Raw genomic sequence first — 26,713 nt, 5'->3', positions numbered from 1 at the left:
CTGATGGTGCTCAGGTGTTACTCTTGTATATAGATATCATTTTATTGGACTTGTATTTCAAATCTGTCTTCAAATCATAATTAAATGTTATAATTGGATGTAAAGTTTGTCATTCTATTGTTCAATGCCTCCAACATTTCCCCATCTGTTTTGCTGTGGGGTTTACAGTTTCAATAGTGTCCACACAATTCAAAAGGAAATACAATTTAGTTCATTTAAAGAAACACAGTAAAGGAGCCACAGTAAAAATGAGAAAAGAGCTCATTGGTCAGCCATAACTTTCAGTGTCTTTTAATTATGACAGGTAATGTTTTAGTTGATGCCTAAAACAATATGTGTTAATATTATGATACTGATTGCAAGCATATTGCAGAGACCTACTGTTGTTTGCTCTGGTGTGGAAAGAGTATTCCATTTTTTTTTTTAAATGTTTTAAGTGTTTAGAAATCCGGTTTTTGGTTGAAAAACATTTAAACAAGCGGGCGGATATTAAAACCACTCCAAGAAGCTAAAAGAGGCTCACAAGCGCTGTATGGCTGCAGGGTTGTGTCTCATGGTGCTGGATGATGGCATCATGGGTGATGTATTATTGAAATAGATACAATTATAAAGTGTGCTGAATACACAAATTGTTTCAGTCATAGAAGAAGCAATTTTTGAAAAGTCAGTGGCACTCACGTAGCTCACTGAATTCAAACCTAAGTCTGGCTTTAAGAAACAAATACCGGATTAAATTAACCAGTTACAAATCTTTACCAAGTTCAAAGTTTGGATACATTTTGGCCTCTTTGCAGCAGTGGTGGTAAAGCCAGACCTGAAGACAGGGAGAAAACCTGCTCTCATGATGACACAACTAGTATCAGACATCAACAAATGATCAACACAAAAAGAGGCTCAGAGTTGGGCTTTATTTTGAGTTGCACATTTGAGAAGAAGCCATCAAATTATGTCTGGAGAGACGTCAGTGAAAGAGAGAAGCCTATGTGTGCCTTTTTGAGAAACGTGTGTTAGCACACTGAGGAATAGAATGTGCAGTGTGCAGTTTGTGTGAGGCTGTATGTGTTTAGCAGCTTTTTTGAGGAGACAGAAATAGAAGGGGTTGGTAAATTGACTTTATACGGCATTTATATAATTACATTTTTTTTAATTCATTCAGAAAAAAGGTAAAAGAGGGAGGAATAGATGTTTAAAAGACTAGCTGCTATCTGCTCAGCCGCTGATTTGCTGTTGCAAACGCTTAGCTGCTTACAGGTCAACATTAATGAAGTGCTTCACACGCCATTTCTTATTTTACCTGCAGATAAAGATTCCGTAGAATAATCTCTCATATCTTTTAAATATGAAAGTGAGTGCAGCTTACTCACACCACCTACAGGGGAGAGTGAGCATTTTCTCAACACCACAGGCTCCACAGGGATCTTTCAACCTTTTCTGGCACATCACTCCGTTTACTTCCTCATATGCCAAAAGTTAGACTGTTGCCTCTAACTGCCACGGGTAGAGCATTTTGTATTCTATTTTCAACTGCATGAATGGGGTTACAATGCTGTTTTCAAACCTACATTTTTCTATTGAAAATATATCTCACCCAACTTCTGTTCCTGTCTCATGCCTCTCGAACAAACCAAATGACCAATAGTCAATGTGTCACTTTTCTTTTCTGAAACACTAAAACTGGCTGGTAAAACATTTTTTGTAGGATGTTATGCAAAAAGGATCATTTCAGATACAAAAGACAAAGAGAAAAAAATGTTCTGAGCATTTTCATGGTTAAAGAAAGACACCAAGTGATTTTGGTGTCTCCGCGCACTTCCCTTCAGTGCTGCCATCAAGTCAAACTTTGGCTTCCCTTTTAGGATTTTATACTGATTTTTTTATATTCTTTTTAGTTTTTAAGTTATTCTCAATTCCGTACTCTCAATTTATTCTCATGTACTTTGATACAATTTACAAGATGAGAATTATAAGAAACAAATAAATACATACAAATTAAATGAGCTACAAACACCATTCCAACATCCATACCTTTATTTATATCTCAGGCGAGACTGACTCCATACTAAGACACTTCATGTTGGTTTTAAGCTATGGTCTGGTTTTCTAATATTACATAGTATAACCTCAAAATACATGTTACATTATTCTCAGGACAAACAGAAGAGGTAGGCAACACAAATGTCTTGAATGTATCAATAGTTACATCACCATAAATACAAAACAAAAACAAAAATGGAAATTGAATCTCAGATATTTATTGAAATAACATAAATCACAACAGTGAACAGGACTTTTGGCTTATGAAAGTTATTCTGGGCCTTGGTGATCAGGTGGAAAAAAATAAACATTGTAGGCAACACATATCAAAAACTATATACATTATAAGAAGCCAAATAGTATGTGTACTCATTATTTTGGTTGATGTCCAAACAGCACAGATCTACATGACACTAGGATGGGTGAGTGTGATGTTATTCCAATGAGCTTAACCTCTGAGATCAACACTGTTGCGCAGACATGCCCAGTCAGCAACACCAGCAACACCAGCCGCTGACTCATCTACATGCTCAATTTTATTCTGCTGTAGTATTATTCCCACGCAAATTTACTGCTAAAGAAAATACGTTACCGCATGATGAAGTTGTTAATTACAAAATAAAATGGGCAATAACAAAATCACAACAAGCCCGCCATGGATACACCCAGAACGCGCAACACAGCTTGAGTCTGTGCTGTGGGACAGACGGTAACACCAGGAAACGAACACCACGGATAACGGAACCACAGCGTGAGTGTAGCAAAAGTAACCGGACAGTTTATAGCGGCGCACTCACGTAGCTTCCATGACAGCTAACAGTAGACTACAACACCAAGGTAAACAGATTTTCTCTCTGTTAACTCACGTTGTAACACACAGTCGTGGTGACTTCAACCATTTCTGGTCAGGGACGGCTGGTTTTAATGTTTAACCAGATTTGTATAGTTATGTTTGCCGAAACTAGTGTAACGTTATCCATACAACGGGTCCAATAATTTAATATTCTGATATTTGACAAATTGTACTATGAGTAGAAACACTAGCAGCCGAAGTAATTCTTTCAAAAGTTTGATGAGGGTTATCATTAATATATGCGTTGTTTGACGAAGCTAACCAGCTAATATTAACGTTATTAATGAATAAATGGTTAAAGCTTTGTGTCTTTTTCCGCCGTAACTGAAGAGAGCTTTATACAAAACTATTTATGAACCCAGAAGAATAACTCAATTTAAAACGGCGGGTTTAAAGATGTGTAGATAGTTACAATGGCCATTAATGGTGCAAACAATTCATTTATATATTTTGTATCAGTGCAAATCAACAAAGTACACACGAAACATGAGGTGTGTGTTCAGGAAGACACAGATTGGAGAGGAAGACAAATCCCGACCTCCATTCACCAACACCAGACTCATTCTGAGTCAGTGTAGGTTCAATTTGAGTTGAGTTACAAAGCAAGTTGGGCTGGTGCAGGTGGAGGTGTGTTGATACATCAGTGTGTGTGTGTGTGTGTGTGTGTGTGTGTGTGCGTGTGTGTCAAGCATTGGGTGTTAGATGGCTGAATCACTTTCATTTCACTTTTTTAATTTTTAATTTGTATACAGTTTCTCCCTACCTCCCATTTCTTTGTAAACACTCGTATTTGGTATACTATTAGACCTGTTTTCAGGTCACCCCCAGACCCTTTGGAGGGTGCAGGTGCAGAACTTGTGCTTTTGCATCCTGACAAAAGTGGAGAAGTAGCCACCAGTGTTGACAGACAACTAACAGACAGCCCCTTTGAAATGCCTGCTGCCGATCTATTTTGTCTAGTTGATGTTGGCCTCACTGTCCACGATGATGTCGCATGGCTTCAAGAGCAGCAAGCAGGACTTCACCTTCGGACCTTGGAGAGTGACTGCTGCCAGAAACCACATCATGAAATCCAAAGACATTGAACGGTGAGATGGCACTTCTTACAGTGTTTGTCTTTTGCCCTTTCACTCTAAAAGTCTCTGTCAGGGCCCTCCGGAGGGTTCGGCTTTTACTCGGGTTATGCAGCCTGTGTGCGTTCAACACAGCAGATCATCATTTTTTATTATTGAAGTGTGTATAAAACAGTTGTGCAGCCAAAAGAACATGGCACTATAGGCCCATACACCTGCAGAGCTCAGTATAGCATTTCCCTCTGCAGGTTGACACTCACTGTAAGCATCATTACATACAGTTAGGGCAACTAAATGTATGAATAGGTGTCATCTTTTCTTTCGCTGTTTGCTGTTTGCCTCTCCAGGTTAGCTGAGGAGATGAACTTGCCCTCCCTTCCGGAGATGCTGTTCGGGGACAACGTCCTGCGCATCCAGCACACAGACGGCTACGGCATCGAATTCAACGCCATCGATGCCCTGAGGAGAGTCAACAACATGGAGGACGCCGTCAAGGTGGCCTGTGCACAGGAGTGGCAGGAGAGCAGGCAAGACGAGCGTCCCAGCTGGAGGGTTGTTTGGTTAACGTGGGATATGTTGTTGTTTTTTCTGATTCGGTAAACAGCAAACAGTAATCTGTGGCCTTTTCACCTGTTCTCAAAATCCTGTTGGGAGTTTTCAAGCAGTAATGCATACCGTTTAGTTAGTTAGGTTACAGATTGTAATTTGTCATTATCATCTACGCCAGGAGAATCATGCGATTGCTTGTGAGTGAGTGAGTGAGTGAGTGAGTGTGCATCCCCACGTCTGTCCACGACTAATCTCGCATTCTGACTTCATTCAAACCGCATGATATTTCGAGTCGCTATGCGGGCAGACAGCTTGGTGAGTTTAATTTGTTTTTTGGCAAGATATTATAAAGTGTATTAAACCACGACTTTGAACCGATTGACTTCGTACATCCTCGCTTGTTTTTGAGTTTGAATAAAGTGTTGTCCGTTTCAGAACAACTTAAAGAAGCAAAACTCTCCTTTCTGGAGTGTTGTGTTGAAAAAATGATTTTAAAAAGCCACTCATTACCAGAGAAACAATGCCACCTGCGTAGTGAACAGTAATGTCTGTGATCTCCTTCCAGAGCGGATTCTGAACACTCCAAAGAGGTGGTGAGACCTTACGACTGGACATACACCACGGACTACAGAGGCACCCTCATAGGAGAGAGCTTGCAGATGAAGGTGGGTCTTTTTTTCAGGGATGGGTTGTAACACCGTTTCATCCACAACCTTTTTGTTACACATTACCTGTGTTTTCACCTCTCCCTGTTGTTCATGTGAAGGCGACCAAGACGGCGGAACGGATCGACATGGAGAAGCTGAAAGCCCGGGAACAGATAATGTTCTTCGACGAGGTGCTGCTGTTCGAGGACGAGCTGCACGACCACGGCGTCTCGATGATCAGCGTCAAAATTGTGAGTGCGTTGATGCTAAGCAGCCAATGCTGATGATCAAAACGAGGAGCAGATTCAGTCACGTTTGAGAGGACTCAGTCTGTGTAATCGGTGCCTAATCGACCTTGGCAGCTGCTCGCGTTGCGTGCAACACATTTTAAGTAACATGTCGCTGTGTGTCTGATGCAGAGGGTGATGCCCACCAGTTTTTTCGTGTTGCTGCGCTTCTTCCTACGAGTGGACGGGGTGCTGATTCGAATAAATGACACGCGACTATATCACGAGGCAAGTTGGTGGCCTCCAGGCAGGACGAAATGTACAGTGTGTGGTTTAACAATGAGCAAGTCATGTGATGTGAATGTTATCTGAAGTTATCCGCGCTGCTGTTTTTGATTCCAGGCCGGAAAGGACTTCATGCTGCGAGAGTTCAGCACGAGGGAAAGCAAAGTAGCAGAGCTGAAGGTGAGCCGTGACACGTCACGCACCGATAACAAGACACAAGACACGTTTCATGTTTTTGAGCTAAAAAGTCTTGACCTGAAAGGGACAGTACACCTCAAATTCAAAGATATATTTTTTTCCTATTACCTTTTCACACATGACAGGATTTAGTCTCTTTCTTATATAAAGTCTGTTTTTGCCGTCTCTCTCATGAAAAAACAAGTTAACAAATGCATTTGATCATAGTGGTCTACTCTCCGTCACCAATATTTCCATAAAACATTTGTATATTACCAATGTTTTTCATTTAAAAAACAATCCCAACATTACTATTTATTTACACATAAACGCACAAAATTCATTGAAGTGTACCTAAGAATAGAAAATGTATATCGTAGACATTTGCATTTCTATATCACCATGTGTTTGAATAAAAACTGTCATTTTGTTTAATGACTATAATTATGCATTAAACCAGATTGCATGTAAAGCCTCCGTTAGCAGAACGTGCAGTAAAACTCCTGTGATGTACTGCATGTGTTTCTCTTCAGGATGTACCCGCCGCCCTGTACACGGATCCTAATGAGATCGCCCAGCATTTAACCCTGAAGCTGACAGAAAGCGAGAGGCTGGAGCTTCCTGCGATGCAGACTGAGACAGCTGTCAACGACGTGCTTCAGTGACCGCCACACCGACGTGTCCACATCCACGTGTTGCATGAAGAAAAAAAATGGGAATCGTAGTCTTAAACCACATTCAACCACAGTAACATAACAACCATTGGTTTCCCCTTCAAATACCTGTGTACAGGAATAGTTTTTATATGTGACCACTAAGATCATGTGTTCTTAAAACTCTCACGACAGTTTCCGTGTGTTCCCGGTGCAGCTCTACGCACTGTAATATCAGAGAAACGTTAACCCCAGTTCGGTCTAGCTTCTGGCTCTGTTCATATTTGAACTGATTTTGTTTTATGAGGCATTTTTTCCACGTGAAAGACTCGGTAGGGTAGCTGTGTCCATGCTTGTAATATTAGTGCATCAATAGTGTGTTTGTAGAAAAACAAAAACTACACTAAACAGCACTGTATTTTCTGAAGTCAAAAGTCATCAAAACATGTCTGTAAATATGTCTACTTTATTTTCTACGGTTACTTATGGAAGGTGAAATAACTTGTTTTCCATTTGCAAGTCGGACACCTCCACAATCTGTGTGAATATGTCTTCAATATGGCCAAATAAATTGTGTTTGTGCAAATGTAGCTATCTGGTGTTCATGGCGGTTTACTTACACTCAATGGAAATCAAATTTCATCCCAGATAAATGCTGAGTTGTTTCACAACACCAGCAGTGACCGTGGTGATCCGATTTTTAAATAGGAATTGGGATTTAAACAAAATGGTAGTCTAATTTGAGGGGGGAATTATTGATAATTAGTATTAAAAAAAATACCTAGCACATGGAGTTATTCATTCAACAAGAGAATGCCCCTGTGTATAATCAGAGGGCTCTCTAGCAGACACTTTTATGAACCCTTTCCGTAAATCAGCATTATATGCTGACTTTGCCCAAGGGAATTACCCACAATTCATTGCATGTGCCGTTAAACACGGGGTAACCAGTGGAGGCATGGAGACGTAATAAAGGTCAACAAAGAGGACGTCACATGTGTGTTCAGCCTGTCATATTACATTTACACAAACATTAAGGGTTAAAGATGGAACAAAAACATTTCATCAAATATTTAATTTGAAACTGTTTTGACAAAAGTAAATAGATCATTTGAAATTGCTTCTCATCATGTGAGGAGAGTCTGGAAGACGTTCAAATTAGGAAGTAAAAAGTATATCGTTGTCATAGTAACGTGATATTTTGCAGCAAAGTGCTGTCCCATTCATATTTACACCATTTCAAGCCCTCACAATTTCAGTAAGTCCCTGGGGGTTCAGGGTTTGAGGCTTTAGGGGGGCATTGGGACCGGGCCTAAGTCTCAGGTGCCCAACAGGAAGTCCAAGTCCTGAAACCTGCACACTCTGACTGTGAACATAACAAAGTGCACCCTTATAGCATTGATAGAGCATGAAGAGGAAGAAATGACACAAAACTCGAACCCCAGCATCATAAACAAAGTGACTGGTGATGTAACACTGTCTTGTCATTTGGCCCATAATATAGAGTTGAAAGAAAATGTTAACTTGAGATTAACATTTTTCAAATAAATGTGTCAGAAATGTTTTTTAAAATGGTATTAGACAATGTAATGGAAGACATTTCTAAAGTGAACTGTGTAAAATGCTGTAGTGAAGGAATAAACTGTAAATAAAGTATTTTCTGGGGAAAGAATGCAGCCATTCCACAAAACGAGACGGGCAGTAATCCAATATGGCGCACGATGGCCTCTCACTGCGGTCCAATCGGCTTTCTCTCTTCCTGACAGCTGGCCAATAGCAGCGCCCGCATCGGGCTGAAAACTATTCAACATGGAGACAACAGTTGAAAAGCTCGAGGCGATGGTAAGCCCAGTGTAAAACTGTCCTATTTTCTGCCATATTCATCCTCCGATAATGTTGTTTTACTCTTGTTGAAGGATTCCACAGACATTAGCTGCTCATTAATTATGGACGAGTTATTCATCCTTTCACAGGAAGAGCAGCCAGCTCATGATTTCCTCTTTGCTTGATAAGCAATTCAAACTCCTGTGCGCCCCTCAGCAGGCCCGTCTACGTAACGTTACCGTAAATATTACGACCGGGTTTATATCCCTCGAGCTTATGTAACTATTCATATTATAAACATCGACTACTACGTACGGCCAGTTCAGACGTTACGTGCCGCTCTCTAGAAAGCCGCTTCCTGCTTTCCTCCAAATGTAATAACATGGCCCCGTTAAAACATGTTCTTTTTGTAAAGTATTCAGGTTAATGTAGCATTTTAACGAGCTAGTCGTCGGTCGACATAGCTGGGCCACAGTTCAGCAGGACGCCGACACTCGCATCAGGGTAACGTTAGGTGGACAATTGTCATTTTCGCTACAGCTCGAACATGTTTCCGTGTTGTTTTAGACTCATAGTAGCCTCACAAGACAATTGGTTTATTCAGCACATCCGTTTAAGAACGCCCGTAGGTTCCTCCTCTGTACGTGTTTAATGGGAGGCAGTGGAGGACAGCTTTATCTGGAGCAGCTGACATGAATTGTATCCAAAGAGCCGCTAAAAAACGGGTGCGCAATGTTCCACCAAAATACATCCACTCAAGGGTCCACTGACTAGCTTTTTTTCCTAGAGCTTTCTACAGCATCCCACTTCAAATCCATAACACGGGCGGATTCTAAGCAGGTTTTTCAGCATGTGGCAGCGTTCACACTAGAAAACATCCAAAACAAAGTTTAGTGGTAGTGTCCAGCAGCTGTTGAGACCTTTCACTCAACCACACAGGTGTACCTCATTGGTTGCACTAAAGGAAATGATCTTTGAGTCGATCCATGTAGAATGTTTGACTAGATAAGTTGAAACCCTTTACTCGCTGGCAGGGGTTCAGCAAAGTCACCAGGATGTATCCTCTGGGGACAATAAATGTCCCAACATTAAGCCTCGCTCTATCTGACCCGGTGAGATACTTCCTCACATTGACACACTCGCATGAGCTCACGTGCTGTCTGTCCAGTGCCCCTTTTATGTTGTACTACTGGTGACCCTGCTAGAAAAAGCAGTGCAATGTTAAAAGGGCATTGGCCAGGAATGGTTGCAAGCGACGGGAAGCGCTTCCAAACTCAGAAGCTGCGGCTGTTGGCAGGTGCTCTGACTTCATTGCACTACTGTATGAAGACAGCTAGCAGTGCAATAGTATTGTCAAAGCATCTGAAAACTGCAGAGACCAGCTGCACCCACTACGTACACTTCTACACGGTATCAAGTGCAGTCTGTTTGACCAAATGCTTGGATATTGCAGGGTTGACTTTTGGTGCTTTCACAAAGTATTTTTGATAAATAATTATCAGTGATGTGGATTTAATGAATTATTTAGGAAAAGGCAAATAATAGAAGAGCTAGAACAGTTTGGTAAGTTCCGAATATGACATGACTTTACTGTAATACAGCCTTTAAAAGCAGGAGAAGACAACACTAATGCCATATTACTGTATCGCATTTCCTGCTTCAAAACTCCTCTTTTTTTATCCACAGACAGTGGTTGTGTTATTCTCATTTTTAAAACTTTAACAAAAAGCCAGCCCTACTTCTGAGCAGATGGAAGCCGGGTCAGTTTGAACGTAACGATGAGTGTCTTTGCAGTTCCTGAAGTCCGAGGCCGACCTGGAGTACATCGAGAGGCGGCTGAAGCTGGACTTCATCAAAGACGCAGCAGAGAATGGATGTCCCGCTGAGGTGATAACTGAAATACCAGCTGTTATTTTACCATTACAACTTCACACAGCTGAAGACGTAGCTACCGTAGATTAGGTGCAATATATATGGGTTATGGTGGCCTCCACTGTAAACACAGTTCACCGAGTGTTCTTCCATTCATTTAGAAAACACCTCATATTAAGTCACTTGTGGGGTTTCTCCCCATTTCTCCTCCAAATATAAACAAATGTAACTGTACATTTTCCTCATGCATTAAGACACAATGATGCGACACAAGACAAAATGGGATAGCACATTTTCATAATCGAATGAGTATGAATATTTAGCTCCCGTTTAGTTTCTCTCTCTATATCTGTTAAAAAGGTATCAGACCAAACTTCATAAAAGCCTCCTTGGTAATAATAAGTTCTTGAGATCAGAGACTCCAAAGAGGCAAAGACCTTCATACATTTGAGTCAACCTTTTGTGTGACTCTTCCAGTGATGGAGAACTATCATTGAAGCTCCTAATAAACACAACTGGGGCCTCCTGGCTATGTTTTACAATCACTTTCCCATAAAAAAGAGGAAAACAATGATTCCGCATGATTCCCACATTAAATGAGAAGTGTTTTCCCTCTTCCAACAGAAATCATCCACGAGTCCTGTTTTAAATAAAAGCTTATCATAATAAAGATGATGATAATAAAGATCCTCATCACTGTTAGTATTGGAAATCCCACATCTTGACACGAGACCACAGTCCTTTAGCTCCACACATCCCTGTAAGCGTGAGGCTGGACGGGGTCCTGGGAGTCCAAATGACCGACTCTGTGCCCGCAGGAGAACCCGGCGGTGATGCTGGAGAATCTGAGGGCCATCAAGGCCAAGCACGCGGCGCTGTGCTCGCAGGTGAAGGAGATTGCGGCGGCGCAGAAAGAATCCATGGACTCCATGAGAAACAACCTGGGCAGTGCCATGGAGCTGGTGCAGCGCTTCCAGCAGACTACTGACGTGGAGGTGGGGCAAAAGCCTTTGAGAAGTAGATAGTGGTTTGTTGTGATTACAAACATGTGGAAATCATCTTGTGTATCTTAATAAAGACATTGTGTTACATAAAGGAGGCCTAATGGCTTTTTGCATCTCAATTTAACAGACCTAGAAACCAAAAACATGACACAATGAACGTAATATACAAGAAATTTGATGTCACAGGGAAAAGCCCCCATGCATGGCATTTCATTCTACACACGTGTTGCAGCTCTGGGTTCAAACTGTTGACTGTGTCCTTGTTACCCGGCTGCAGGTTCAGCCGCTGACGGAGTCCGAGCGAGAGTCAGCAGAGCTCCTGGGTTTAGCCGTCAGTGAGACCACAGCAGAGGTGAGAGGCACCAAGCTCCCAGAAAGCAATCTGCATGTTGCCGACCTTCGGGACAAAGTCCCACTTCCTCGCAGGAACGCTCCGTTTTAAATGTAGGGCTTCCAACTATGAATCAGAAAACATGGCTGTATTCAGTAAAGCTGAACGGTTTTATGATTATTTACTGTCTTTTGTGCTCATCCAGGATTTGTCTGTCTCCAGTTCAGCTTAACAGGAGACTTTGACAAACGGAGCTGTTTAACATGATAGGTGTTACAGTGGACTGGGCCTTTGTTTTCAAAGCCCTTTTTATCACTTGACTCTTTCTGCCTTTTCTTAAGCTGGAGGGAAGTTTCCCCTCATGTGCTGGAGGATTACAATACATTTTTCTTAAAGCCCTCCTTGATTTCAGGGCCGATGCATCGCCTCCAAAACGTCTGTCATGGCCCAGCAGATGCTTCTACTGTAAAGCCTTCCTGTTGTTCAAAGGCAACACTCCTCCCCTTTCTAGTAGACTTTAAACATCTGAAGCTGAACACCAAACGCGTCCATGCCTCTGGCTACTATAGGAGACTCAGCCATGGTTTTAAATACCAGCTTTTATTTTGAAACACAGCTGTTGTATAGAATTTAAATGTAAATCATATTTTTTTTATGTTGGATTTGTTCATCGGGATTCTATGATTTGGGGAAACCTACGGCCTTAAGCAACGCGAGCAATGTGGACTCATTAAGTCGGTATAATGTGATCGCTATGCTAACCCTGCCTGTCATGTGGATTTAAAGATGAATGTAGATCAGCACCAGACCAGACCTGCTCCACAATCAGCAGCCTTAAGTCACAGCAAAGCAACAATCTTGCGTTGTGGTCACATGATGGTTTCTGCTGTTTCTTTGTCTTTCAGGTTCCTCCTCCTGTAGCAGCTTCTGAACACCAGCAGTCACTGAGTGAGTCCGTTGGTCCGTCCACCACTGTAGTCCAGACTGAAACGTTGGATGATTGGTGATCGATCCTCTGACTTCTTCTCCAGTGTCATCACCAGCTCGAGATGTTTGCTTTATGGCCAATTAATCTGTGGAGCCTGACAGATCCGGTGTTGTGTAGAACAGTGTTTCCCTCCTGTTAACACGGTAGCTGCCCCCTCAGTGGTTCGGGTTAAGATTGGGTTCTGGTGTTATTGGGGGGGAAACGGTATTGACACCGTATTCACACCGGCCTGGAGCGAACGTTTGCTGAATCTCCGGAAAAAAAGTAAGAGAAAGTTAAGATAAGAAGACCAACATGTTCTTCCATGAGATCTGTGGAGTTCTGAAAAAAAGACTCCAATGCATACAAAGCAATGTAACTTAATGTTTGTCTAGCAAATGAGTCAAAATAAGTTATTAGATGTGTATTAATATTAACACTGAAATGTTAAAGGGACGAACATCCGTCTAGCGGTGTCCATCATACAGATACAGAGCATAGACTTTATAAGAAGTGGTCACCGTGACGTCACCCATTGGTTTGTGGAGGTTTTGAAGCTGTCACAAGAGGGAGGGGCTAATTACAGCTGAACGCTGACCAAAGTGTTGGAACTAACGTCCAGGAAGGGAAAACACACTGAAATGTTTATTGTTCTAACACGAACAACTCCCAGACCAGACAACACCGTGGTAGAGACCTGTCAATCACAGTAGTCCCGCCTTAAAGCATACTCTGCTTTATGGTCTGTCTGACTCTAAATGGACCATCATTTACTAAATGAACATCATGCTGTATTGAAGAAGACTTGAAACTAGAGATTGAGACCATAAACTGATGTTTACAATGTTTACTGAGGTAATAAATCAAGAGAGAAGTAGAGTCATTTTCTCATAGACTTCTATACAACCAGAGGAGTCGCCCCCTGATGGTCAGTAGAGAGAATGCAGCTTTAACACATGAAGCTTTGGCTTCTTCAGAACCGGAGGTTGCCCCCTGGTTTAGAGGTGTGGACTTTTAAAATTCACCCCCAGACTGATATCTTGAAACTTTGACAAATAAATCCAAAGCTTTTCAAAGTCTTTGTAGTTCAGCTGAACGGACCCTTGTGGAGTCTCAATTCCGACCAGTTGGAACGCCTCTCTGTAGTTTCCATACTCCTCCATCAGGTGACTGAGGTTATCTTTGAGACTCACGTCTCCTTCTGTGTGTCCACAGGCTGCGAGTACGAGGAGCTGAGCGCCGCCATGTTGGAGTCTGTTCCTCTCAGTGTACGCTCCAACGTCAAGCTGGCTGACCTCAACGTGTTCTACCAGCAGCTGCAGCAGCACCTCGGCAAAGACGGGTAGGAGAGCAACTACGACCATTATTCTATATGTCTATGCACAACATGTTCATATTTACACTGGTTCTGTCTCTACGTCCTTTACAAACAATGAACAACCCAACAGTCCTTTATAAACAACTAGCAGAAAGATTTGGGACGTCTTGCTGCATCATTTGACCGACGGGTGTCCTCTCGTCCTCTGCAGCGGCTCCCTCAGCGAGCAGAAGATGAAGCAGTTGAAGATGAAGGGGAGCGATGCCAAGCTGAAGGTGCTGCAGCACCTCTCGTTGGTGGAGTTGGACAGGAAGGGCCACGTTCGCCTTGTCGTGTGAGGAGAATCCTCAACCGGAGACTGCTGTGGTGGTGGGGGGGGGGGGGGCTCCACCCGTCCCACCTGGAGGATTGTTGTTATTGACGTCTTCTTCTCTCCTAGAGCTGACACACACGACTCTAAAACTTAAGTCGTTAATTTGAGTTGTGATAAATGCATGGACGTCCAGTGATGTCAGTTGTTGATAATTGTCTTCATACGTCTGAATATGAGGGTTATTGATATTCCTGTACTGTCTGATTGTATCAATCAGTCAACGTTTCTGTGACTAAGATGGAACCCAAAGGAGTGTTATTTAATGGACATTTAACATTTTCCACTATTGTGTTTCGGTGCGTGAACTGAAATGGAGAATGTGTTTTGATGCTTCTTTCAGTGGACTGTTGTAAAACCAGACGGTGTTTTTGTTTATGATTTTTATTTCCTGAAACAGAGAAAATGTTAAATAAATGTCGGAAACCTGATGACTCGATGGGGACTTCTTTTCTACCGGCATCAAAAAGAATTTCGGAACAACTCTTTAAACGATACAAATTATTCCAGCTCTGACTTCAAACATGGAAAAGTCCGTTCGTTCACAGCATCGACAGCTGTTAAAGTCACGAAAACGTTCCAGAATAACAAACCTTGCTTAATAAACACAGCTAACCACTAACTGGACAAAAGTTAACGGGTAACATAACAAATAACAAATGCACATAACAGAAGGCTTCCCTTGTTGATCTGGCTCATGGGGAGTCTGGTCCTGCGCCAACAGAATCCTCCTGTATTCACAAACGTACATGAACTCTCAATTTGACTTTTCAAATGCATTTCACAAGCGTGTGTGTGTGTGTGCGTGCGTGCTTGCTCACCAGTGGAGGATGAGTCACCACTGGAGCTGACTGAGTGTGTGCTGGGTGTCCTTTATCGTCATCATGCTGCGCTTCAAACAGCTGACACCTAAACACCAGAGGCACTATATTTACTTTTATATTTTTCTGGCAGAGAAAATAACTAACTGCATGATTTTCTTTGCTGTCTTTAACCTGCAAAACAAACGGTTAGTATATGCATTGAAATTGCATTTGAAATGTTAACTTTCAGCAGCACTTGATGCTCACAGTGTGCGGACCCCCGGGCTCCTCCCGGTGCTCTTTCCTAAGGCCAGCAGCACGTCGTCTAGTGTCGAGTTGGCTCTGAAAAAGGAGAACACGCGCAGACGGTAGTTGCATCGCTATGACTCAGCGACAGCGTCCGACTCTGCAGCTGTAATCGTGGAACTTTTGTGTCGATGAGGTCAGAAGCCGAGCAGATTGACATCATAGAGACTGCTGCCCCCCCCCCACCTGTTGGTGTCCTCCAGTGAACTGGGACTTTGCTGGGACCCTGGAGACACCCTGAGCTCTTCCTTCTGATCTGCAGTCACTGTGTCAGCACCGAGCTCGTCTGGGTGGACAAACCGATCCGAGACTGTTGGAATGATTGTAAGTCATCACACTGCAATACCGCTCCCAATCAAACTACAGGTGGTGGAGTATTTGTCACACCGTCATGTCTGTTTGCTTACCGATCTTAACCAAGGCGTCACCTGCTGTTTCTTCAGCGTTGCCAAATGTAATTTCCTCCCTCCTGTCATCAATACCATCCTCTTCCTCCCCCTCTGACCCCACACCTTTAAAACAAAGTCAAATGCATAAAGCATCTCTCCAGTGGTGACAGGGATGTATGCATTTTACATTATAGCTGATAATGAACCCATAAATATACTTGGTGAAGTTTTCATGTTAGGATTTTCATAACATCAGACCCAGTTTTTGATGGTCTGTTGGTTCTCACCGCTCTGCTGGTCGCACCACGCCTGCTGCTCCTCTTCCTCAACATGCTCGCCTCCCTCCTCCTCGTCTTCCATGTTTTCTCCTCCCGTCTTGCCCTCCATCTGTAATTCTCTCTGCATTTCCTCGAGCTCCTCTTGTGCACTGTCCTCCTCCTCTTCCTCCACATACGCCCTCAGATGACTTTGACTGCTTCCGTCCTTCCTCTCTTCGCTCTGCTCCTGTTCGCACGCTCCCTCCATCTCTCCTTCCTCTTCCTCGTCGCTGCAGCCTCTGTGGACCGTGAAGCAGTGGGATCCAGCGTCTGACAGCTCTTCTTCCTGGATGGCCGTGATGAAGGCCTCTGGACTGCTGGCAGATTCTACCTTGAAAGGGGGAGACTGAACAAACGGACAGATAACGACGCACATGTGACGGTGTTGGAGCTGTAGACCTCTGACACAGTTATTCTGAATACAAAAGCAAACTGCCAATGTATGAACATGCTGATGAGCGGGTGCTGGTTGGTGTGATGCAGACGAGGGACACAGTTAATCAGTCATTTTAATAAAAGGAAAACTAAGGATGTTTTGATGAATGATCAGCCTGCTGAAACAGTCCAGGACTTTTACAGCCAATACAGAAAACACTCTTTCAAAAAAAGGAGCTTGTATCTGATCAGGAAATCGGATTCATATGATATAAGCAAGAATATTTCAGTGTATTAACTTGACTAACTGTGATCATCAAGCCAGAGTCCTCTGAAGGAGCCCATACTGGTGCAGGAGATGACTCACCGTCACTGAGCCGTCTCTTGGTGTGGTGAAGCTCTCAGTCCTGCAGACAGGGGATTCTGGGAAATCGGCCTCTCTAACGCCCGTCATCACGCGCCGGCGTACGTCTGTCAAAACACAACACGAGCAGCAGCTATGACACTCGTGTTCTCCTTTACTGGAAGGTTATTTTTATATTTGTCCATCAGTAGCTGACCTCTTCACTCTTTAAAATAATTGCTCTGATGTCAAAAATGTCCTTGAAACTGCCATAAACAATAATATATAGATTTTTACCTGAGTCACAGTTTTGAACCAACATCAGTTCTGATTATGACCAAATATTCATTCATTTCCAGAATTTTGTTTACATATTTCAGTTTTTTTTTTATGAATAACTATTTCATTCTCTAAATGCTAACGGGGGATTTTTATTTTTATTTTTCACAGTCTGGGATGTGTCAACAATTAGTAACAACATTGGGGCATTGGGAGTGGAAACCAGGTAAATATGTTTTTCCACGTATGGCAAACATGAGAAAAATATGAAAACTGGTAGAAAATACTAAAAACCACAATTTAGAAGCCAGGGCTCTAGACTGACAACCTGACATAATAGAGTGCATGATGTTTGTGTTTTCAATAGGGACTTTCATAGAGTGTCTGTATTTTGGCTACACAGTTTATTATAAACTTATTAAAAACTCAAAATGTCCCTAGTGATGTCATGTATACAAGAAGCATTGATAACCCGACAGCACAGTGCAATGTGATAACCAGGTTAAAGGGCCACAGCCCTGCATTCCTTAGGTGTATTTAAATCTCGAGATTTGATCAGTCTCCACCTGGTATTAATATTATATTATTAGTCGGTCTTGGGGGAACAGCTTAAACATCCATGGTGACAGCACCCAATTGAAATAGTTGCATTGTGTGCTGTCTTACCTGGGCTGCGTGGGGTACTATAACAGGGCAGGGCTGTTCTGCTCCCAGAGATACCGTGGAGCTTCTTCAGAGGCTGAGCTGGAGAGTCTGTGATGCTGGAGAGTTCAGCCAGCAGAGCCCTGCACACACACACACAAACACACACACACGCACAGAAAGATCAGCCTTTAAGGATAAATATTGCTCAGGGATGAAGCGTATAACCCTAACACACTATAATGTAGTTATAAACAGACCCAAAAAACAGACCCCTAGCTTCAACCTAGGGGTGTCCACAGGAGAAGTTATAGTTGACAAATACAACATACATACATATATCTGTCTTCAATTTCAGTATATTCTGTTCTGAATCATTGAGGGACCGTCTACATATTGCTAGCCGATGCTGCTAGCTCACCTAGCACCACTGAGCTAGCTAACGTCACAGCTTAGCCAAGGAGGACACAAACACTGTCTACATCTCGCGCTGTCACGAGCATGAGCTTCACGTCCATGAGCAGATGCTGCCGCAGTTCAGTGGAATTTAAAGAAAATAGTTCCGACACGAAACTGCTCACAACAAGGTCTGTGGATCATCTTGAGTAACCCGGGTCATTATCTCTGGAAAGAGAAACCGAGTGCCATATAGTCCCATTAAATGAACTGTCCCTTTACCTCTGGGTAAACTTGTCTTTGGCTCTATCTTGCTGTACGTGAGCCCTAATACATCCCCCCATCCCACACTCTGCCACCCCACTTTACAGAATGAAGCACATAGGTTCATGCCAGGGTCCTTACATGTCGGCGTTGGCTGTACACTGAGGATCCATTTTCTCATCACTGTTTGAGAAGCACTTATATTCTGGTTGGGCAAACAGAGAAACTGAAAGTTACGGTTTGCAAACACATTTTCCCCCACACTTCAATGTGAGGAAGTCTCAGTGACTTACTGGTGCTGTGAGTATCTGACAGTAGACTCCCTCTAGCTGCTGGCCTGCACACCTCCATTGAAACGTCTGCATTTTCTGCTGAACTGGATGTCTGGAGGAGAAGTATAACACTCTGCATTTTGTGTCAACGCAACAAAAGAAAAAACGAGTGTAAAGAGTCTTGCTGGCTAAAGCCATGTACCTGCTGATTCTTCTCAGAGTGGACGTTGAGAAGGCTGCTGTCCAGAGCTGATCTGTACTGACTCGGCTCCTCGTCACTGTGATCAGCTCCCGCTGGCCGGCTCCCTGTCATGTAGCGACCCAAGGAAAGAGAAGCCAGCGGGCAGCCCTCCTCGTCCTGCTGCTGCTCGGCTGGGTAGCGCCTCAGCCATAGAGCCAGCTCCTCCTGGCTCAGCAGTTCCCAATCTCCGCTCAGAAGCTGAGCCTCCAGGTTCTTTCCCCAATCATCTCCCCTGTGCGGAAAGGGACTGTACTGCTTCGAAAGCGGTCCAACAGCAGCGCTCACTCCTGAAAGATTTGCAGAGGACGTAGAGAAGGATGAGACGGAGGAGGCACGAGAGGAGTTGGTGTGGCGACAGGGGGGAGCATCTCTGAGCCAGCCCACTTGATCCTCCGCTCTATGTTCCACTGTGTCTAGGCTCCTGTTGGCCTGCTGCAGCAGCTCCCGGGACACTTTGAGGTTCACCGCAATGGTGCTGATCTGCTGATCCATTGCTACTTTCAGGCCATCCAGCTGCTCCACTATCTCCCCGTCTATGTCCGACTCTTCCTCGTCGCTAACTGAGTCAAACTCACCGAGCAGAGGAAGCATGCCTGCATAAGGGTACAGTTGGTGGAGCGTGGGTTGTCCCTCCGTACGTTCTTCTCTTTCTTTCCCCAGCTCTAGCTTTGCTCCTCTGTACAGCTGATTGTCCAGCTGTTTGTGGACATGTCTGTCTGCAACAGCGTCTGCCTTGATTGTGACTGGTCTGACAGTTCTATAGACAACTGATTTGGACAGAAGAATTTCATAATACATTTGTGTTGGATTGCATGCCTGAAGCACATGCAGTAAACACATTTACACATTTCCAAACCATTAGCTTTGTAAATGCACATGGCATTAAGAGGTAAAGTTACTGTGAGGAACTTTTAACTGGTTATTAAAAAGTCTCAGTGTAAAACTGATCCTTGAGACCACCAGAGAGAAGATTGGCTCAGGCTGTACTGCTGGGCCTGTGGGAGGGAAGGGAGGCACGGGAGGACCAGAACCAGGACTGCACGTAGCAGACTGTGAGATCCTGCTGCAGTAGAATGAGATGTTTGCTAGAGGGAGTCTGGTGCTTGGAAACACTGCCGAAAGTTCCTCGCAGTAGCTTTTATCTTTTCCAGGACACATGAGGACCCTACATGTTTGTGTGTTGTGTTCTGTACCACTCTGTACTGGTTCCCCCACAATGGTCTGCTGTGCTGTGGTCTGGACCTCGGGCCCCAGATCTTGTTCACACAGCCCACCAGTCATCCGTTCCTCCAGGGAGAACCTCTGCAGCACACACATACAAACAAGTTTATCATGTAAACGCTCATTTTCAGGCCCAGAAGGACTCCTCAGGATGCACCTGTGTGCATTCTAGAAATAATCATTTGAAACAGTATCAACATAAATATGACGGTGACATTGCAGAGGCCAAAGCCTATAGAGTGAGGCACACCTTGATGTCCTGCTGTAGGGTGTAGCACAGGCCCTGCAGGCTGCATGTGCGGCCCTGTGGGTGGTGCTGCAGGCCCCTCAGGACCACATCATAGTAAGGCTGTGGAATGCTGCTGTCCACTGCCAGGGCCTGTCCTGCATCCATCGCCTGTTTGATCCAGTCCAGGTCCACGGTGCCCCACGGTTCACTGTCTAAAACAATGTATGAAGCGTTGGAGAGTGACGTTATTCCATTTGACAAAACTGTCTGTCACCTACTGCAAACCCTCACACTACAGGAAGTGCTTTCATCTTTAGAAAGCTCACCCTAAGCCTAAGGTAACAAAAACACATTGATTCTTATCTTCAGCTGCTTACACAATAAAGAAAAGGATTCATATTCTATTTCATTTCTGCCAATAGATACCCCTCTAAATGCCACACACTGTTCCTTTAGTCCAGCACGAGAAGCCGGGATGTGAGCGCTACCTGTGTAGAGTTCCTGGATCAGAGCACACAGACTGTAGATGTCGGCCTGCGATGTGCACGGTCGCTGTTTAATGACCTCTGGAGCGGCCCATCTGTGAAGGCTGTGTGGGAGGTCCATGTGTGCGGGGGGTTTGACACATGTACTTTGACTGCTGGACACAGACACACACACACACACACGGAACATGATTATAACCAGAAGTGTAATGACACACAGTATATTTACCATTATTGCTAAATATACTCCCCATACTCTACTGTTTAGGAATATTAATCATGTTGACACTGCCATCCAGTTGATCTACCTCGTTAATGTGTTTCCATTCACGGTACCCACCTTGTCTTTACTGCATAACAACAACTACTTGGAACTGATATTAAACTATGTGTCAAGTACTGCACTTAATTACAATTTTCAAGTACTTGCACTTTACTTGAGTTTTTCATTTTTATGATGCTTCTACTCCAACGCATTTCAGAGGCAAACAGTACTTTTTATTCCACCACATTTATCTGAAAACATCAGTTATAAATGACTGAATATTATTAGATTATACAGATTTAGAATATTAATAGAAAAAATATGAATCAACTCCAAAATAATGGTATATTGTTATAAGTTAAGGTACCCAGCAGCGACTTTTACCAGCTGAACATTAAAGGTAATGTTCATATATGGTTCTGCACCATGAGTAGTCCTTCAGATTCCAGGCCTGCTTGTTTTAGAATTTATTTTCATGTGCTTTGTGTTTAGTAGTGTGGAGTCTTGTTATTGATACATTAGCTTCAAGTTTTCATAATTCAAATATGTTGTGTGTATACAAAGGTAAAAACTGTAATAAAGCATTTCGTTTTCTGGGAATGTCGCCACAGACATCCACTTCGTAATACTGCAAATATGTAATTATTTCAATACTTTCATCAGTGGGACTTAAGCCCATTCACTATTGCGTTACTTCCTTCGGCTACAGATAGTGACTTAACAGATATTTATTAAAATAAAAGTGTTCAAGATTGCCATTTTAAGTATGTTTTGAGGTCAAAACGTTTGTACTTTCACTGAAGTGAGATTTTGAATGCAGGACTGAAGTAAAAGATCTGAGTACTTTGTAGTGTCGAGCATCGATTTAAGTAGAGCCCATGGCTGCCAGAAATGATTGACAAGTATTTACAGTATGAGTTACTCATACTGTAAATGGTTACAGATTACACATTTTATTACACATTTATTACAGTGTATATTATTTATTTCAAGGTGGTGATGAAATGGCCATTCAGTCTGAATCAGCCTACTGACAACAGACCTTTTTTTCTTTCTATTTTCTCAGATACTCATTTCAAAACTGCTTCATCATCAAGTTTAATCCGTGCCTCCTCCATCAAGCATACATAGGTCTGGTGTAGGTCTGGTGTAGGTCTGGTGAAGGTATGGTGAAGGTCTGGTGTAGGTCTGGTGAAGGTCTGGTGAAGGTCTGGTGTAGGTCTGGTGAAGTTCTGGTGTAGGTCTGGTGTAGGTCTGGTGTAGGTCTGGTGTAGGTCTGGTGAAGGTCTGGTGTAGGTCTGGTGAAGTTCTGGTGTAGGTCTGGTGAAGGTCTGGTGAAGGTCTGGTGAAGGTCTGGTGAAGGTCTGGTGAAGGTCTGGTGTAGGTCTGGTGAAGTTCTGGTGTAGGTCTGGTGTAGGTATGGTGAAGGTCTGGTGAAGGTCTGGTGAAGGTCTGGTGAAGGTCTGGTGTAGGTCTGGTGAAGTTCTGGTGTAGGTCTGGTGTAGGTATGGTGAAGGTCTGGTGTAAGTCTGGTGTAGGTCTGGTGTAGGTATGGTGAAGGTCTGGTGAAGGTCTGGTGAAGGTCTGGTGTAGGCCTGGTGTAGGTCTGGTGAAGGTCTGGTGAAGGTCTGGTGTAGGTCTGGTGTAGGTCTGGTGTAGGTCTGGTGTAGGTCTGGTGTAAGTCTGGTGTAGGTCTGGGCCTGCATTACCTGGGGACCATGAAGCCGAAACCAGTCAGTTTGACTACTGCGAACTTGGTGAGGACCACGCTGTGGGAGGACAGGGCCCTCATCACCAGGCCCCCCCTGTGGATGTACCGCAGACCCTCACACACCTGCAACATCACTGACAGCAGCCACCTGTCCTGCAGCATTGGAAACTCTGCACGCTGCACGGACAGGGAGTAGACAATACACACACACACACAGTACAGTACTGTTTACTGCCCACGGTTTGAAAGGGCAGCAATACAGTGCGACTTACACAACATACCATTTGCTTATCATTTAGAATGAAACTTTTTCACTAGTTAGTGTTCAGATAGTGGTTGATGTGTCCATCTTTTGAGTCTGTCCACTGGACAGGGACAAACCCTCACGGCTCTCACTCTAATGTTTTTCTGTGCCATATTTATTTTTTTAAATGTATTTGTGAATGTGCATAAATGCCTACATTTATTTAAAAATGACATTTAATGGTGCATTTGGTTTGATATTGGCTTTTGCTTGACATATGAAATGCCTTTATGAGGTCTTCCATGTTTGTTTCTGTCACTTCTTTGAGTGAAGCAGGAGATGGAATGCTGCAGTTTTCCTTTCATTAATAAAACGGAGGCACAAACTGCAACTCCAGACCTGTTTGAAACTTGGTGATTCATGTTTCTGTAACATCTGAACAAGATGACCTTTTTCAACTCTTTTGGCTTGTAACCCTTTAAACCTATGTAATCAGTTCAGACAAGGAGGGCTTTTTTACTTCTCAGGTTCTTTGTCCTGAAGAGGTTTAAGTATCCAGTTCTTCACAATGAGAAAGCAAGTACAGGAGAAAAGTCAGAAACAAAAATGTCTATATATACTTTAAAATGTTCCATTTCAATTTTGAATTTCCAGAATTCAGAAAAATGTAAATGTAAAACAGGGAATTTGGGAAAAAAATAAAGCTGAATCTGAGAACGCTTCTTGTCCATCTCTCTATCTCTACACTCTCAGCTATCAAGCAAAGGCAACAAGGCCCCCAGAACCTTTAGAAAAGCCTCCATGAATCTCATGTACTCTATGTGTCAGGTAGCAGCATAAAGTAATCCTCCAGGTGTGTCTTTGTTACCCTGATGTGCAGCAGGGTGTGCAGCGTGCCGACGTCGACCGGTTCAAACACCAGACTGGTCCTCTGGAGGTCATCAGACAGACTCACCGCCATCAGCTGCAGCAGCTGCGGGTGGAACAGCTGGCTGACACACACACACACACACACACACACACACACACACACACACACACACACACACACACACACACACACACACACACACACACACACACACACACACACACACAAATACAAATAAAATGTTGGTCTTTAAGTTAGTCGTGAAATGAATGTTGGTTCGCCACAGCTGATATGCTCCCCAGACCGGCCTCAAGTCAGCCGGACTTGGTTGAAACTGAGAGGATTGTTGAGGAAGGAAAACTCGGGGAGTGGACTCTGTTTCATAATCTCTATGTAGAAGTGGCGAAGGTCAAGACACACTTGAATTGTCACACTGATCACACCCAGACGGTGCGTCTCAGTCGTCTGTTGGTTGATCCGGTCGCCTGCAGTGATTTTGGTTCAGCACATTTAGGTCTGGCCAATGTTAGCTCATAAATAAAACAATCCAAACTCAAAAATAACTTGTGTTTCTGCTCACATTAATAAAGGTTACTGTCAAGAGTTGCTTTGCTCAATTCTGTGTTAAGCCAAGCCTGTTCATACAGCTCTTTGGATTGAGGTTACCTTAGCTTAGGGTTGTTACCTTTAATACAAATGGATATGAAAACCAGATATTAATTAAAAACATGATGCTTTCCACCTAGGAATACATATTCCCGTATTTCTTGGAGAAAAAGGTTATTCTGGACTCGATGTCGGTATCGGTGATCTATAAATATTACTTTAGAGCTTTCTTTAGAAATTCCACAAGTCAACAACCAAAACAATGTCTGAAGACCGCACCCCCTCACCCCTTCACCCCCTCACCTGCAGTAGTCTTGTTCCATGAGGAGCAGGTCTAGATAGGCTGTCTGACTGTCCCTCATTGTTTTTACTGTCACCCTGGAGCCCCTCCAGCTGTAACTGAAACACACCATTTGGTCTTCAATGTGATCAAATAGCTCTGGCTTCAAGAACAAGTCATTACTTTCATATAATATTAGCCCTGCCCAATTCCTGCTGTTTCTCTCATGATAATGTTATTTTATTTTAGTGTGTAGATAAACAGTGTGAATGTAAATCGTACAGTCATTGGTATGACTTTCTGCTGTGTATTAGAAATCAGGAAAAATGGTGTGAATTACTTGATAGATATTCTCCAATTATGGTTTGCTAAAAACTCTGATGATTGGTTGATGATTTAAAACGTATGATGCTATGTATGTTTTCACTCTAACCAAAAGGGGGAGCTGCAGCCCCCTCTTCCCTCACTACTGGTTCTCGGTGTGTGAGAACATTGAGACTCCCGGTGTGTGTCGACACACTTGTATTTCTGTGACTGTGGTTCTGTGTGACTGAGTAACGGTCTTACTTGGTCATAGAGGTCAAAGAGCCACAGGAGAAGGAGGGCAGAGGTTCATCAGCCTGGGTCAGATCACTGTCTCTGATCAGTGGGACAGATGCTGGCACAGCCAGTGCCTGGCACGGCTTGTTAACACACACCTAGACAAACAATCATTACTTCAGGAGAACACCCAGTGCAGACCGTACAGTCACAGAGACTGTCAGCCTGTATGTCCCATCCACACATCCAGATAACAGGGAGACATTGTACATGTAATACAATCAAATCTTTTGAACTATTCTCCACATGTGAAAAAAATTCAAACCGGCAAACAAAGTTTGAGCTTAGGCGGGTCTTAAACACTGACTTTATTTCAGTCGTCACATAGTATACATACATGAAACCTAACCCATCCTAAGCATTGGGAGCAGTGAGCTGCTGTGAAGCACCTGCCGACAGGAGGAGCCGGACCTTTTGATTAAAGTAAGACCCACTTTCCCCCTGAGCCACAGCCACCCCGACACATAACCATTAACATCTCTAAAGCTGCAATGAATGATAAAAGGAAAACATCAAATCTAATTAAAATCAAATGTCTTGTAATTCGGAAGAAGGTTTCTAATTTATGTCAGCTAGTTATGAAGTAAAAGGCCCAAATTCTCTTATTTCTTTGTATTATTTGTTATTTAAGACAGCAATATCAATACACCTTTTTTTCCTCCACCACCAGCCAAAGTCCACCTCCAATTTACACGAACAGGAAGTTCCAGAAGTCTAAAAAGTAGTCTGAACTGAAACGTTCAGACACATTTGAGCCGTGAGGCGAAAGCTGTGCAGCCGGTTTGTTCACGTTTAATTTGCTTCAAACTGTTTCTGAAACATATAGTGTCACTCCATCCAACACAGAACACATACGTAACAAATCAGCATCGACTAAATGCTGTATGGAGTGATATACCTTTCCAAAGCCTACACAGCAGGCAGCTGTACAGGAAGACTTGCTGTTTGTCCTCTTATTGAACTGCCTGTCAATTCCACTGAAAAGGAGCAGAAACGCAGAAACGGTTGATTATACATTACACAACCAACGACAGAGCTGTGTGAACGCTATTCTAATTTCCTGATGTTAGTTTCTCTTATATGTTCAATGAAAACAATATCATGTTGGATAAGTGTGTGATCAACGTGGCGTTTTGTGCGCCGTACCATGCTTTTATGCGATCCATCGGAGACGCAGGGTGTGATAAGATGGATGTAGACGTGCGGGACGTCCCGGCTGGGCTCGGACACAGCTGCTGCATGGAGGACATGCAGCTCTCCAGGAAGTCTTGCATCTGATGAGACAGAAGCACGGGTGTAATTTAACATGTTGGGAGTTAACCGGGAGAATGTTACAGGTTGGACCTAAACATAAAGGACGCAGCAGCTCAAGCTTAAACATGCAGAGAGA

The 26,713-nt window shown here is 43.3% G+C and overlaps 2 protein-coding genes across 3 annotated transcripts; both read left to right on the top strand.

Annotated features, from left to right (window-relative positions):
- The first annotated feature begins 2,661 nt into the window (after nucleotides 1–2,661).
- Nucleotides 2,662–7,088, top strand: tiprl (TIP41, TOR signaling pathway regulator-like). Of its 2 annotated transcripts, none has more exons than XM_079172219.1 (8): nucleotides 2,662–2,785; nucleotides 3,848–3,975; nucleotides 4,308–4,487; nucleotides 5,075–5,174; nucleotides 5,276–5,407; nucleotides 5,576–5,671; nucleotides 5,786–5,848; nucleotides 6,379–7,088. In XM_079172219.1, the coding sequence occupies exons 2-8, from the start codon at nucleotides 3,851–3,853 to the stop codon at nucleotides 6,508–6,510; spliced, it is 828 nt and encodes a 275-aa protein (XP_079028345.1). In that variant the 5' UTR covers nucleotides 2,662–2,785; nucleotides 3,848–3,850; the 3' UTR covers nucleotides 6,511–7,088. The 2 variants fall into 2 exon arrangements, with proteins under 2 accessions (XP_079028345.1, XP_079028344.1); XM_079172218.1 differs by lacking the exon at nucleotides 2,662–2,785 and adding an exon at nucleotides 2,827–2,871.
- Nucleotides 7,089–8,303: 1,215 nt separating this feature from the next.
- ska2 (spindle and kinetochore associated complex subunit 2) lies at nucleotides 8,304–14,609 on the top strand. Its single transcript, XM_079172274.1, has 7 exons — nucleotides 8,304–8,340; nucleotides 10,117–10,209; nucleotides 11,013–11,189; nucleotides 11,476–11,550; nucleotides 12,435–12,477; nucleotides 13,712–13,838; nucleotides 14,026–14,609. Exons 1-7 carry the CDS (start codon nucleotides 8,308–8,310, stop codon nucleotides 14,150–14,152), a joined length of 675 nt encoding a protein of 224 aa, XP_079028400.1. The 5' UTR covers nucleotides 8,304–8,307; the 3' UTR covers nucleotides 14,153–14,609.
- The last annotated feature ends 12,104 nt before the right edge of the window (nucleotides 14,610–26,713 follow it).

This window comes from Pholis gunnellus (genome assembly GCF_910591455.1).
Source record: "Pholis gunnellus genome assembly, chromosome: 13".
In the NCBI taxonomy this organism is placed as follows: Eukaryota; Metazoa; Chordata; class Actinopteri; order Perciformes; family Pholidae; genus Pholis; species Pholis gunnellus.
This window is presented reverse-complemented; position numbering and strand designations above follow the sequence as displayed.

Coding starts and splice junctions, on each gene's coding strand:
- tiprl (XM_079172219.1), top strand. CDS start 3,851: ATGTTGGCCTCACTGTCCACGATGATGTCGCATGGCTTCAAGAGCAGC. Junction 3,976..4,307: donor AAATCCAAAGACATTGAACG/GTGAGATGGCAC, acceptor TTGCCTCTCCAG/GTTAGCTGAGGAGATGAACT. Junction 5,408..5,575: donor CGATGATCAGCGTCAAAATT/GTGAGTGCGTTG, acceptor TGTCTGATGCAG/AGGGTGATGCCCACCAGTTT.
- ska2 (XM_079172274.1), top strand. CDS start 8,308: ATGGAGACAACAGTTGAAAAGCTCGAGGCGATG. Junction 11,190..11,475: donor AGCAGACTACTGACGTGGAG/GTGGGGCAAAAG, acceptor ACCCGGCTGCAG/GTTCAGCCGCTGACGGAGTC. Junction 12,478..13,711: donor TGAACACCAGCAGTCACTGA/GTGAGTCCGTTG, acceptor GTGTGTCCACAG/GCTGCGAGTACGAGGAGCTG.